Here is a 15,664-nt window from a genome sequence, read left to right on the forward strand (position 1 = left end):
CCCCCCCCCCCCTCGGCTTTAGGCCTTTCTGTGCTTGATGTGACTTCCTTCCCCACCTGGGCCACATAATAACACAATTGATCAGAACAATACATAATGGTCTAACATGAAAGAAAGAAAGAAAGTGTGGAGAGCAATGGACTAGAACACTACGGCAACCCCTTAGTGTACCTGGCTCACTTGGCTCCTACCACTTGAAAATAATAACTATAATTGATCACTCCTGACAAATATGGATCATAACCACAAAGCCGGGGTATACCAGGACCCCAAGTCCTAACAAGCCCTGGGCTTGCATAACTGGTGGAAAGTATCAAAATATTCCATTTTCCAAGCTGGGCTGGAGCAGAAAAGTATGTGATGGAAGTCAATTATCGTGGATCCTGTAAGAAGAGATTCTAGTAAAGACGCTTTGAGCAATTCTGGATCCTGGCCAGTAGCTCCCCTGCATTCAGATACCTCTCAGGCTGATACTTCGAGGGCATGGGTGAAAGAAGACCCTTCTCAAGCCTCAACCCATTGAGGAACACTGATGCATCATGAATATTTACTCTAAATCTGAGAAAGGGAAATTTTAACTACAAGCTAGTCTTTCTCCCATCCACCTCTCCACCTATGTATTGTGAGATACACATTAGCTTTATGGATGTGGATGCTCTTCTGTCCATCTGTGCATGTGTAGGACCTAAAAGCTGTACCTTTTGGCTCGCTAGAGCTGCCCACTATTAAGAAATTCCCAATCCTAAGTAATTGGACAAGTCTGTGTGTGTGTGTGTGCGCGCGCGCGGGCTTATATGCTTTGCTTAGAGATATATATATATACGTATTAGTCTGTGATTTGTGTTTTTACTCATATGTATGTGTACTGATTTGGGATACTTTATAGTAAGTTAATGTGAATCTTGCAATCTTCGAATCTGTGATTAAGTCGCTGTTCAATTATTTTGTTCACTCACTTTGTAAACCTCTAAAACAGTTAATGATTAAGTGCTGCTAAAATTCAACCTCTCAATCTACCTTACATCATTAATAAATTTTGCATTGCTGCTAAAACATAACTGTGTTAAATATTTCCATCCGTGACAGGGGGTCAATGCCTTCTCTCTCACAGCCTTCACCTACAAAGTCCCCAAGGCTACTGTTCCCTTTGAAAGAGTTGAAGGAAGGAGGGGAGCTCTTCCAGCACCGATGGGCATGAAATCAAGGACTGCCTGAGAAAAATCAATCCGTATAAGCCAGCTGATATGCTCCAGAGTAGGAATGCTGTTCATGGAGCCATAGACCTGCTGTAAGACTGGGTCACAGGGGCCTCATGGCATTAAGAAGGACAAACGTCCAGTCCTGCAGCCAGAAAGGAAGAACCTCCTCTGGGTAGATCTGCCCCCAGGGACAGAGTCAGCCTTGGGGAGAGACTTGGATGCTTCAAGGGAATGGACACCCAAGCCTCATATTCCTGGCCAAAGAGACTGGGCTGTGTTGGGGGGCTCCCCTGAATGCTCCATGGAGGGAAAGAAAGGGTTGCAGAAAACCTCTTCCCCACTGGCTGGGACTCACCCTGTGTCCAGGCACTATGCCTTTTCCTGGCCTTATGGCTTCTCCATGCCTCCTTTCCTGTGCCCCAAAGGCCTCCTCAGCTTGGAGTACAAACCAGCACCACTGGGGAGGCAAGAAAACTTCCCCCATCTCCCCAGTTGGTGAGGCCTGGAAAGACCCCATGGTGTCACATCCTTGAAGTTGCTCAGGGAAGGGGCATGCTTGGAAGGGCCCTGGGTACAAAAACAGCTCTCAGACTACATCAAAAAGGTGATGCGCTTCCCTGCCCTGCAGGCATGAAGGCATCTGGGACACATCCCAGGAGGGCAAGGGAAAGCCTTCAGCAGGCAAGCTTCCTGGGACAGACTCTCCCTACCCATGGCGAGTCACACTCTAATTGTGGATTGGCCGTGTGTCAGCCTTTTGGTGTTACGACAAGCCAGGAGTGTGTGCTGTTTGCAAGTCCTTGTCCCATGCAGGGCCGCGTTCCCCTGTGGCCTGGGCAGCTGTATTCCTGCCCAGGTAAAATGAGCTCTGAGCACTGGGCTGTACCCAATTACACAGCTCCAAAACTGGCCATTGTGTGTCGTGCAGGTCAGGCTCCAAAGCGTGTGGCCAAAGTGCATGGTGGTGTAAGGAGATTGGGATGAACCAGGTGCTTTCCCAAGTCCCAACACACGGCTCTAGTAGTGAGGAGGGACCTGACTCCACAGGGCTTGTTGAGGAATCACAAGGTTTGGGAGGGTAACATTCTCCTTCCACAAGCCTGCTGAGGGCGTTGGTTGGGAATCTGCAGAGACTGACAAGTGTAACAAGGTATGACTTTGGCAAAGAAACCAGCCAATGTCTCCAGCAGAAGCAAAGGCATTTGAAACCACATTGCAGCCCACCTGCCAATAGAGGCAATGTTCAATGACTGCTGGAAGGGGAAGGGAGGCAGGCAGGGAGTGACAAATATGCTGCATGTCCTCAGTCACAGGAGTCTATGGGAACCCAGGAGAGGACTGCATTAGTGGGAAGACATTTGTACCTTCCTTCAAACGGGGTTGTAAAGAACCTCACTATATTTCCCCAGACCCATGTCTCCATCTGTGCAGACACCTCCATCACTCGGGGGCACATCTTCTGCCTGTGCTGGCATGGTCTTACTCAGAAAATCTTTGGGCCTTTCATCCTGATACTTCAAAAGAGCCTCTGAGTCCTAATGGTCATGTCAGAAATAAGGAAATGAAACAGCAGCGTTGACGGAAACCAAAACACAACCTGTGTCATTAGGTAGCATATTTTGCTTTGGAGGTGAGTCTGTTGTAAAATTACTGCGTGCGTACAGTGACTGTGGGCCTGGGGCGGTGCAAAAGCAGTATAAAAGCAGGTCCTTCTCCTCACTCTCTCATCCGCTCGTCTTGCCTCCAGCTCCTTGAGAACAACGTGAGTCTGAAAGTCATTCTTGTCTTCCTTAGCAGCCTCCTCCTCTCTTTTTCCTCCTCCTGTTTTGGGATTTCTCAGCCCATTCCTGCCTCTTTATCTTATGCTGGCTCTTGCAGCTGTTTGCCATGGTAGAGGGAAGGGAGCAGAAGGTGTGGCACGGAGAGAGGCTGGGGCTTTGCTGAGATGTGTCCTGAGCTATGGGCTAGCTGGGGACATCTCTTGATTTGATTGCACTTTACAGGGCTCTTTTGGGCTGAAGAAAAGTCTCTTTCCTAATTGTGGAGTGATAGGCTGGTCTTCAATGACCGTCATGCTTTGTTTTCCCCTGCCCTTTCTCCCAGGTTCATCTCCACTTTTTAGACATGTCCTGCTACAGCCCGTGCCTGCCATGCCAGCCCTGTGGCCCCACCCCGCTGGCCAACAGCTGCAATGAGCCCTGTGTCAGGCAGTGCCAGGACTCCACCGTCGTCATCCAGCCCTCCCCCGTGGTGGTGACCCTGCCCGGACCCATCCTCAGCTCCTTCCCACAGAACACCGCCGTGGGATCCTCCACCTCTGCTGCTGTTGGCAGCATCCTCAGCTCTGCGGGAGTGCCCATCTCCTCCGGGGGCTTTGGCCTCTCCGGCCTCTCTGGCTTGGGCAGCCGCTCCTGCGGCACAAGGTGCCTCCCCTGCTAAAGCTGCTGGAGATGGCCCCAGGGACCCACATGATTGCAGCAGTCTATGAACAGGGTATCAGGTTGTTGCTTTCAGAGCAATCCCAGCACCTCTTGCAAAAGTATGTGGCCAGCCTGGGCTTTTCCCTCTTGTTTCCTTGCTCTCTTGTGCTCCCCTGGCCTTGTGAGCCCCACAAAAACAGACTAAGGAGGATTTTCTAGCCCTGCTCCCTCCCTGGCGAGGCAGATGGACAGCTGTCTGGATCTCTGCCTTGGCCTTGTGGCATAGACTCCTTTCTTTCTCTGGTGCTCTGTGCACTGGAGCCTCCACTTGATGGTCCTTGTTTCCCTTTTTTGACTCATTAAAGTTCTGATGCATCCCATCCCATGCCTCTGTGTCATCCTTTCCCCTGCAGATGCTCTCCCAAGATGCCCAGGGAGACAGGTGTTATTCAGAGGTGGTTATCGGGACGGGCTTCTTGGGGATGAATTTGCAGTGATTGTCGACATAGGCTTGCATTGAGTATGCTTACTGTGTGATCTTCAGGTTTCTTTTTTGGATTGAATAGAATTACCCACTGTAGATCAGTGACTACCATCTACTTTGTTGTGCACACCTTTTCCTCAGAAAGCTTATTATTGTGATGCAAGCAGTTAGGAGGGAATGTGGTACTGAGAAGACACAGGCACTAGCTTCCCAGAAAATGCCAGGAGAATCCATCCCAATCATAGCATTCTGAAAGGGAGGGACACAATGCAGAGGGCTGCCTTAGCGTAGAACCATAGTATAGAATCATAGAACAGTTTGGATTGGAAGCGACCTTTAAAAATCATCTAGTTCAACCCCCCTGCCTGCATGTTACTGAAAGTTCTATCAAATCTTATTTTGAACACTCCCAGTGATGGGCTTCCTAGTTTCAGGTGACAAAATGTTAATTTTCCTTCTAGTGATTGCCATGAAATAAATGTCAACAATGCATATTGTTTTAATTGTTGCTAAGCAATGTTTATACATTTCAAGGACTCTTTTCAGCTTCCTGTGGAAGCTGAGAAAGAGTCTAGACAGAACAATGGAATAGCCAATGGAATATTCTGTACCATACATGTCATGCTCAGTATCCGAAAGGGGGTTGGTCAGGTGGCAGAAATCCATGATCACTGCTCAGGATGGTGCCAATTCAGCTGATGGTGAAGGTGACTTGTGTCGTTATTATTAGTAGTAGTATTGTTATTTTCCTCTTCTGTTATTGTTTCTATTAAACTGTCCTTATCTCCACTCATGAGGTTTTTTTCCTTTCCCCTTGCCCTCCTTTCCTCCTGATTCTCTTTGCCCTTCTGGGGAAGGGGGACAACTATGCTAGCAGCTGTGTGGTCCTAGCTGCCATCTGAGGTTAAGCCACAACAGTCCTTTTTGGCACCCAATGTGGGGCTCAATGTGTTGAGATAATGAAAAACCTGATCAGAGCACATTAGAAGAAAATTGTAATAAGCATTCCTCCCCAGATGCAGCACCCTACATTTGGCCTTGTTGAATTTCATAAGATTTCTCTCCGCCCAACTCTCCAGCCTGTCCAGGTCTCGCTGTATGGTGCCACAGCCTTCTCGTCTGTCAGCCACCCCTCCCAGTTTTGTATCATCAGCAAAATTGCTGAGGATACACTCTGTGCCCTCATCCAGGTTGTTGATGAATATGTTGAACAAGATTGGACCCAGTATGGACCATGGGGCACACCGTTAGTTACACGCCTCCAACTAGACTCTGTGTCCCTAATCACATCCCTCTGAGCTTTGTCTTTCAACCAGTTTTTGATCTACCCCCCTGTCCATTCATCTAACCCACACTTCCTAAGCATCCATGAGGATGCTGTGGGAGATGGTGTCGAAAGCGTTGCTGAAGTCAAGGTAGACAAGACCCACTGCCCTCCTCTCATCTATCTATCCAGTCATGCCACTGTAGGCGGCTATCAGATTAGTCAGACGTGATCTTCCCCTTGGTGAATTCACGTTGACTACTTCTGATAGCTTTCTTTTCCTCCACATGCTTTGAGATAATGCCCAGAATGAGCTGCTCCATCACCTTTCCAGGGATGGAGATAAGGCTGACTGGCCTGTAGTTTCCTGGGCCTTTCTTGTTGCCCTTTTTGTGACTGGATTGACATTGGCTTTCCTCCAGTTCTCAGGCACTCCACCTGTTCTCCTGTTTTTTATATATATATATACATACATACAAAACGGTATCAAGCTCCTAGGGAGATGTCACTGGCAGGCACTGGGAAACTTCCAGACTGGACTCAGTGACAGATGGGAACTGGATTCCAGATCTAGCTTCACGAATGCACAGAGTGAGATCAAATGCAGATGAACTGACAGGGTCCTCCTTGGACGTCAGTCATTCAAGAAAGAGAGCCATTGAAGAAGCCAAGCCATTGAAGAAGAACTGACCCTTTGATCCCTCAGCTTTCATACTGAGCATGGCAGATGGCACAGAATGCCCTATTGCAGGTGCAATCCCTCCATGGGGTAAACAACCAAGTCACCTGACCCTGGTTGCCACAGCAACAAGTATAAGGAAGAGCCTCTCTCACTGAATGGAAAGTTGGCTCTGCTCCACCCCAAACCAGGACAGTCATAGAATCAGAGAATCATAGAATGGTTTGAGTTGGAAGGACGTTCAAAGATCATCAAGTCATCATGGAGGGACACACCTCCCACTAGACCAGGTTGCTCAAAGCCCCATCCAGCTTGGTCTTGAGCACGTGCAGGGAAGGGGCATCCACAATTCCTCTGGGCAAACTGTGACAGTGTCTCACCACCCTCACAGTGAAAAATTTCTTCCTATTATCTAATCTAAATCTCTCCTCTTTCAGTTTAAAACTGTTACCCCTTGTCCTATTGCTACGCTCCCTGACAAAGAGTCTCTCCCCATCTTTCCTGTAGGCCCCACTTCAGATACTGGATTCTCCAGACTGAACAATCACAGCTCTCTCAGCCTGTCGTCATAGGAGAGGTGCTCTTGTCCTCTGATCATCTTCGTGGCCCTCTACTGGACATGCTCCAACGAGCCCATGTCTTTCTTTTGATGAGAACTCCTAGGGTTGATGAAGTACTCCAGGTGGGGTCTCACGAGAGAGGAGTAGAGGGGCAAAATCTTGAACAAACTTGAACATAAGGAAGTTCCACCTAAACATGAGAAGGAACTTCTTCACTTTGAGGATGGCAGAGCACTGGAACAGGCTGCCCAGAGAGGTGGTGGAGTCTCCATCTCTGGAGACATTCAAAACCTGCCTGGACGTGTTTCTGTGCAAACCGATCTAGGGGACCCTGCTCTGGCAGGGCGTTGGATGGGATGATCTCCAGAGGTCCCCTCCAACCCTACCATTCAGTGATTCTGTGATTCTGTGTAATTGCCTCCCTCGACCTGCTGGCCATGCTTCTTTTGATGCAGCCCAGGATGCAGCTGGCCTTCTGGGATGCAAGCCTGCATTGCTGGCTCATGTTGAGCTTCTCATCCACCAACACCCTCAAATCCTTCTCCTCTGGCTGTTCTCAATCCATTCTCCGCCCAATCTGTATTTGTGCCTGGGACTGCCATGACCTAGGTGCAGGACCTTGCACTTTGCCTGGTTGAACTTCATGAGGTTTGCATGGGCCCACCTCTCAGGGCTCCCCAGGTCCCTCTGTATGGCATACCTTCCCTCCAGCATGTTGACCACACCACACAGCTTGGTGTTCTTGGCAAACTTGCTGAGGGTGCACTCAATCCCACTCTCCATGTCACTGACAAAGATGTTAAACAGTACCAGGCCCCGTACTGACCTCCAAAGAATGCCACTTGTCATTGGTTTCCACTTGGACATTGAGCTGTTGACCGGAACCCTTTAAGTGCTGCCATCTATCCAGCTCCTTATCCACTGAGTCATCCATCCATCAGATCTGCGTATCTGCAATTCAGAGAGCAAGATGTCATGCAGGACAGTGTCAAACGCTTTGCATAAGTCCAGGTAGATGACACCTGTTGCTCTCCCCTTATGCACCAACACTTTAACCCCATCATAGAAGGTCACCAAATTTTTCGGGCATAACTTGCCCTCACCAATCACCTCCTTATTTTCCATGTGCCTCAGCAAAGTTCCTATGAGGATCTGCTCCATGATCTTGCCAGGCACAGAGGTGAGTGTGACCCGACGGTAGTTCCATGGGTCTTCCTTTTTTCCCTTTTTGAAAACGGGGGTTACATTTCCCCTTTTCCAGTCAGTGGGAACTTCACTGGATGCCATGACTTTTCAAGTATAACAGAAAGTGGCTTAGCAACTTCATCCACCATTTCTCTCAGGACATGCAGATGGATTTCATCAGGTCCCATGGACTTATGTACCTTCAGGTTCCTTAAATGGTCCAACCCCTGTGATGAGTACTCCGGCTATTCCAACCTCCCTGACGAGAACTGCAGCTATTGCAACCACCTTGATGAATGCTGCGGCTACTCCAGCCCTGCCAATGGGCACTGCAGCTATTCCAACCCCCACTACAAGCACTGTGGCTACTGTAATCCCTGTGATGAGTGGTGTGGCTGCTCAAACCCCTAGACAAGTGCTGAGGCTACTTAAAACCCCACAATGAGTACTGTGGCTACTCCAACCCCCATGATGAGCACTGTGGCTACTCCAACCCCATAATGAGTGTTGTGGCTACTCCAATGCAGCTACTAGACCAGAGAACCCATCCATGCTGGTGTCAGTTGGCCCCATACAGAAGAAATACACAAAAAATCACTTCACTTAGCCAGGGATGAAGATGAACAAGGGTCATCACGAGAATAGGAAGAACCAGAGGTAATCACCTGATCCATATCACTGGGTGAGCTGTGAGATATACAAAAAGATTTCAGTTGTCATCCAGGCGAGGAAATTGTCATCTGGTTGCTATGATGCTGGGATAATGGGGCCAGTAGCTTGGAATTTGAAGGTAGGGAAGCCAGGCAGTTGCGATCTTTGTCTAGGGAAGGGGTTATTCACAAGGCGATTGGAAAAAGGACACAAACCCTTAACCTCTGGAGATGACTTCTGTTAGCTGTGAAGGGAAGGTATCCCTTCAAGGAAGATATTATTTGTCACACAGGCAAGCAGACCATCATGGAAAGAGGTATCCAGTACCTGAGGGAATTAGCTTTGCAGGAGCTGATTCGTCATTACCTGGACAACCCACAGTCAACCATAGATCCAGATGAAGTCCATGTATCTGACCCATATAGCGGAAGTTTCTACAGAGAGCACCATCATCATATGGCGGCTCATTGGCATCAGCAAGCTGGGGAGACAAAGAGGCACCAATGGCGGATGCAGTGGCTGGCCAATTCCAGCAATATAGAGAAAGTCTTTCTACTTCCCTATGGGCCTGCATCTTGGCTGTAGAAAGACTGGTCTGGGAGGTCCAGCAACTCAAAGAGGATAAGTCTTACTCTGTATGTACCAGTATCTCAGTTTTAGGAGTGTTTCTCTGCTCAAGAGAGAGGATATAAAGGGTACAAACCACGAGGCACCCTGTGGTTTTACCTGCGTGTCCATGGAAAGGACATGAGGAAGTGGGATGGAAAACCTGCCTCAATCCTATGGCACATAAGTTGCAAGGCAAAACAACCACAAATGGGAGCTCTTCCAAGAAAACTGCTGCTCCAAGTTTCCAGTGGACAACTCCCCACACAAAGCAGAAAGGTTTCTGGTCCTCTTGGAGGAACTCCAGATTTGTATTTCCAAGAAGTGAATACAAAGGATGGGATTCAAATGCACACGAGCCATTTAGACCCATTCATTGATGCTGGATACTACAATCAGAACTAGAGGGGCCCTGCCTACAGCCAGGTGGAGGAAAGGGACAACAAAATTTACTGGACTGTGTGGACTCAATTGCCTGGCACATCAGGCCCCCAGGAGTGTAAGGCTCTGGTAGACGCTGGTGCACAGTGTACCTTAATGCCATCAAACTATAAAGGGGCAGAACATGTCTGTATTTCTGGAATAACAGGGGGATTCAAACAGTTGATGGTATTGGAAGGTGAAGTGAACCAAAATGGGAATGAGTGGCAAAAGCACTCCATTGTGACTGGCCCAGAAGCTCCATGCATCCTTGGTCCTTGGCATAGACTACCTCAGGAGAGGGTATTTTAAGGACCCAAAAGGGCACCAGTGGGCTTTTGGCATAGATGCCTTGGAGACAGAGGAAACTAAACATCTGTCTACCTTGCCTGGTCTCTTGGAGGAGCCTTCTGTTGTGGGGTTGCTGAGGGTTGAAGAACAGGTGCCAATCGCTACCACTATGGTGCCTCGACAGCAATATCTCACCAACTGAGACTCCCTGATGCCCATCCATAACTTAATTCATTGACTGCAGAGCCAAAGAGTGATCAGCAAGACTCACTCACCTTTTAACAGTCCCATATGGTCAGTGCAAAAGTCTCATGGGGAGAGGAGGCTAACAGTGGACTTTCGTGGCCTGAATGAAGTCACACTGCTGCTGAGTGCTGCTGTGCCAGACATGCTAGAACTTCAATATGAACTGGAGTCCAAGGCAGCCAAGTGGTATGCCACAACTGATATAGTTAATGCATTCTTCTCAATCCCTCTGGAAGCAAAGTGCAGGCCACAGTTTGCTTTCAGTTGGAGGGGTGTCCAGTACACCTGGAATCGACTCCCCCAGGGGTGGAAACACAGACCCACCATTTGCTGTGGACTGATCCAGACTGCACTAGAACAGGTTGAAGCTCCCGAACACCTGCAATTCATTGATGACATCATTGCATGGGGCAATACAGCAGAAGTTTTTCAGAAAGGGAATATAGTTCAAATCCTTATGAAAGCTAGTTTTGTCAAGTAATGTGAAGGGACCTGCACAGGAGATCCAGTTTTTAGGAATAAAATGGCAAGATAGATGCCGTCAGATCACAATGGATGTGATCAACAAAATAGCAGATATGTTTCCACCAACTAGTAAAAAAAAAACACAAGCTTTCTTAGACATTGTGGGTTTTTGGAGAATGCATATCCCAGATTACAGTCTGATTGTAAGCCCAAGCCCTCTCTATCAAGTGATTGGGAAGAAGAATGATTTTAAATGGGGCCCTGAGCAACGACAAACTTTTGAACAAATTAAACAGGAAATAGTTCATGAAGTAGCCCAGGGCCCAGTCCAGGCAGGACAAGATGTTAAAAATGTGCTCTATACCGCAGCTGGGGAGAACTTACTTACATGGAATCTCTGGCAGAAAGCACGAGGGGAGACCCGAGGTCGACTCCTGGGGTTTTGGAGTCAGGGATACAGAGGATCTGAAGCCCACTGCACTCCAACAGAAAAAGAGATATTGGCAGCACATGAAGGGGTTTGAGCTGCTTTGGAAGTGCTACTGAAGCACAGCTCCTCTTAACACCCTGACTGTTGGTGCCGGCCTGGATGTTCAAAGGGAGGGTTCCCTCTACACATTATGCAACTGATGCTACGTGGAGTAAATGGGTTTCACTGATCACACAATGAGCTTGAATAGGAAACCGCAGTTGCCCAGGAATCTTGGAAGTGATCATGGACTAGCCAGAAGGCAAAGATTCCTAAATATCACCAGAGGAGGAAGTGATGCATACAGAAGATGTGCCACCATAAAATAAACTACCAGAGGATGAGAAGAAATATGCCCTGTTCACTGATGGGTCCTGCTGTATTGTAGGAAAACACTGAAAGTGGAAGGCTGCTGTGTGGAGTCCTATGCAACGAGTTGTAGAAGCCAGTGAAGGACAAGGTGAATTGAGCCAGTTTGCAGAGGGGAAGGCCATCCCGCTGACTTTAGACGTTGCTGAACGAGAAAAATGGCCAGTACTTTACCTCTATTCTGACTTAAGGATGGTGGCAAATGCTCTGGGGGGAGGGGGTGGTGGTTAAAGCAGTGCAAGCCAGGCAACTGGCAGCATGGAGATAAAGTCATCTGGGCTGCTGAAATGTGGCAAGATATTTCTGCCCGGACAGAGAATCTGGTTGTAAAAGTACATCATGTAGATGCAGACATACCCAAGAGTCAGCCTACTGAAGAACATCAAAACAACCAGCAGGTGGATCAGGCTGCTAAAATTTGATTGGCTCAGGTGAATCTGGACTGGCAACATAAGGGTAAATTATTTATAGCTTGGTGGGCCCATGACACCTCAGGTGATCAAGGAAGAGATGCAGCATATAGATGGGTTTGTGACCAAGGCATGGACTTGACCACGGACGCTATTGCACAGACTATTCATGCGTGTGAAATGTGCACTTCAGTCAAGCAGACCTACTGGTTAAAACCTCCCCAGTACGGAGGACGGTGGCTGAAATATACATATGAGGAGGCCTGGCAAATTGATTACATTACACTCCCACAAACCCACAAAGGCAGAAGCAACCACTGGATGGCTGGAAACATACCCTGTGCCCCGTGCCGTCTCCTGGAACACTATCTTAGGCCTTGAAAAGCAAGTTTTATTGTGACTTGGAACCCCAGAAAGAATTGGGTCAGGCCACAGGACTAATTTCTGAAACAACCTCATAGACACTTGGGCCAAAGAGCATGGTATTCAGTGGGCCTGTCATGCAACAGCCTTTGGGAAGACCAAACGATACCATGGACTGTTAAAGACTACATTAAGAGCAATGGGTGGAACCTTCAAACATTGGGATACACATTTAACAAAGGCCACCTGGTTAGTGACTGTCATGGTTTAAACCCAGCTGGCAGCTAGGACCACGCAGCTGCTCATGCAGTTCTCCCATTTCCCCCAGAAGGTCAGGGGGAAAAGAGAGAGGAAAGGAGGGGATAGGGAAAGGAAAAAAAAACAACCCTCCTGGATGGAGATAAAGACAGTTCCATAGAAACAATAACAGAAAAGGAAAATAACAATAGTAGTAATGACACAAGTCACTCTCACGGTCTGGTGAATTGGTACCATCCCAAGCAGTGATCATGGATTCCTTCTCCCCGCCAACCCCCCTTTTATATACTGAGCATGACGTCTATGGTACAGAATACTCCATCAGCCATTCCGTTATTCTGTCTAGGCTCCTTCTCAGCTTCTATGGTAAGCTGAAAAGAGTCCTTGAAATGTATAAACATTGCTTAGCAACAATTAAAACAATATGCATTTTTGAAATTCCTTTCATGGCAATCACTAGAAAGAAAATTAACTCTTTCCCAACTGAAACGAGGGCATCCCATCATTCTCTGGACCACATTTTCCAGTGTCTCACCACCCTCATTGTAAGAAGTTTCTTCCTTATGGCCAATCTACATCTACCCTATTGCAGTTTAAAACTGTTGCTCCTTGTCCTATCACTACAAGCCTTTTTAAAAGGTCTCTCTCTGACTTCTTGTAAGTCCCCTTTATATATTAAAAGGCAGCATCAAGGTCTCCCCAGAGCCTTCTCTTCTCCTGGTTGAAAAATACCAACTCCCTCAGCCTTTCTTCGTAGGAGGGGTGATGCATTCCTCCGATCCTTTCTGTAACCCTTCTCTGGATGTGCAGTAACAGGTCCATGACTTTTTTTGTACTGGGGACTCCAGACTGGGAACAGTACTCCTGATGGGGTCTAATGAGAGAAGACTGGAAGCAGAGGATCACCTCCCTCAACCTGCTGGCCATGCTTCTTTCGATGCATTCCAGGGTATGATTGGCTTTATGGGCTGCAACAGCACATTGATGGCTCACGTTCAGGTTTTTTACCACAAGTATCTCCAAGTCCTTCTCCGCAGGGCTGCTCTCAATCGTTCACCCTCCAGACTGTATTGATATTGAGGATCACCCCAACCCAGGTGCAGGACCTTGCACTTGGCCTTGTCCAACTTCCTGAGTTTCTCATGGGACCATTCCTCAAGCCTGTCAAGATCCCTCCGGATTGCAATCCTTCCCTCAAGCATATCAGTTGTGCCCCTCAGCTTGGGGCTGTCACCCACAAACTTGCTGAGGGTGCAGTCAATCTCACTATTTATGTCGTTGATGAAGAAATGAAATAGTATTGGTCCCAGTACAGACCCCTGAAGGACACCACTCCTAATTAGTTTCCACTTGGACACTGAGCCGTTGACTATAACACAGCCAAAGTGTCCCTGGGGCACTGTCACTTGCAGGTGAGGAAGGTACCCGTGACTCCACGAGCCCCTGGCCATCAGGTCCAGTTTTGCTGACCTTCTGCCCAGACATTCTCTCTTTGCCTCAGTAGTCATTTTACTCATAGCAGCCAGCCCATATGGTGCTGTGCTTTAAATGCCTGGCTAAAACAGTGCAGAGAACACAGCAAAGCTGTGGTATTGCTGCACAATGCTTGCACATCATCAAGTCCGTCTTTCTTCCTCACACTGCTCCCCGCTGCAGTGGAGGCTAGGGGTGGGCAAGCTTCTGGGAGGGGATCTGAATTGACCGGAGGGCTATTCCATGTCATATAACATCATGCTCAAGAACGAAACTGCAGCCAGTCTTTCCAAAGTATCTGTTCTTTGATGAATTGCTGGGTGTTAGTCTGCTGATGGTAGGTAGTGAGTGTTTGTATCACTTTTTGTTTTTTTCTTTTATTTCCTTTCCCCTCTTAGACTTTGCTGATCTTAACCCAAGGGTATTTGGTGTTTTTCCTTTTCCAATTCTCTCCCACCCCACTGGGACAATGGATCATGAGAACAGCTGACGGGTGCTTCATGCTTGCCAGGGCCAACACACCACACAGACCCACAGGCAATGCATGTTGTCCTTGCCCTTCTCCACCCTTGTCTGTGTCCAGGGCTTCTTGTGAATGGTTCTGTGGAAGAGGGAGGCTGAGGGGGAGAGAGAGGCAGCAGGAGTGGACTGAGTGTCCAGGAGCTCTCCAAACCAATGTGGTGACCAGCAGCAAAGGCTGCTGAACTGCTACAGGCCAGAGGTGGGCAAGATGACACATGCCCACCCAGAGTCCTGAATGGCAGCTGGCTTGGTAGCAACCAGCCCCGTCTCCACACAGATCCTTCAGCCCCTGGCAAGCAGTAGCCCAAAAGCAGGGCCAGGAAAAGGTACTTTTGCGGTAACCCCATCAAAACACATGCGAGTCCCAGTGCTGCTCCTGGACACATGGACTGTCATCAGCATCCAGAGCTATATAAGTAGGAGCGTAGCCAGAAGATCGAGGGAAGCAACGACCCCAATCTGTTCAGCAATCCCGTGATGGCATCTAGAACACTGTGTTGAGTTGTGGGCTGCAATGCAATAAAGACCTTGACTGAGTGGAGCGAGTTCAGCAGAGGAGCAGAGGGTGGGTAGGATGGTGAGAGGGGTGGACCCCTTCCTTGGGGAGGAGAGGGTGAGGGGACGGGGCTTCCTGAGTGTGGAGTAGAGAATGCTTTGGTGGGAGACCTAAAATCGTTTCTGTGGTAGCTATGGTTATTGATCTATGTCAGATAATTCTATCCAGCCTAAGACAGGCAGTGAGTTTTAGAAAGCCGAGGATCACCCTGCTTTGACTAAGCATACTCAAAGCAAGCCTGTTTTAACAGCACAACAATCTCTAACAACACACACTCAGAACAACCCTTGAGGAACATCTCTCTCCTGAGAATCTTAGGATATCATCTGCAGGGGAAAGGATGAGACAGAGACATGGGCTGGCATGCAGCAGAACTTTAATGAGTCAAAAGAGGGATACAAGCTTGGTCAGAGTTGAGATCCCAATGCAGGGAGCGACAGGGGCAGAAAGGAGTCGGTGCCCCATGGCTGTGGTGGAGATACCACCAGGTGTCTATCTGCCTGTCCCAGAGAGGGAGCAGGGCCAGCAGGTCCTGCCTAGGCTGGCTCTGTGGGGCTCACAGCCCAGGGCAGCACAAGCGAACAAGGATACAAGAGGGAAAGGAGGGAGTGGAAGAGCGGAAAGGCAGGCATGGGCCATGTATGGCCCTGTGTTTTTGCAAGGGTTGCTGGAATAGCTTAGCCCTTCAGAAAGCAATAGCACAATGCTCTGTCCCCGGTCTGGTACCATCTTGTGGGTCTCTGGGGACCATCCCCAGGGCCATCGCCAGCAGCT

The 15,664-nt window shown here is 48.5% G+C and overlaps 1 protein-coding gene across 1 annotated transcript; it reads left to right on the forward strand.

The window, feature by feature from the left end:
* Window positions 1–3,323: 3,323 nt before the first annotated feature.
* LOC134524580 (feather keratin 1-like) lies at window positions 3,324–3,638 on the forward strand. Its single transcript, XM_063354738.1, has one exon. The coding sequence runs from the start codon at window positions 3,324–3,326 to the stop codon at window positions 3,636–3,638; it is 315 nt and encodes a 104-aa protein (XP_063210808.1).
* The last annotated feature ends 12,026 nt before the right edge of the window (window positions 3,639–15,664 follow it).

Source organism: Chroicocephalus ridibundus, chromosome 17, assembly GCF_963924245.1.
Source record: "Chroicocephalus ridibundus chromosome 17, bChrRid1.1, whole genome shotgun sequence".
Lineage (NCBI taxonomy): Eukaryota > Metazoa > Chordata > Aves > Charadriiformes > Laridae > Chroicocephalus > Chroicocephalus ridibundus.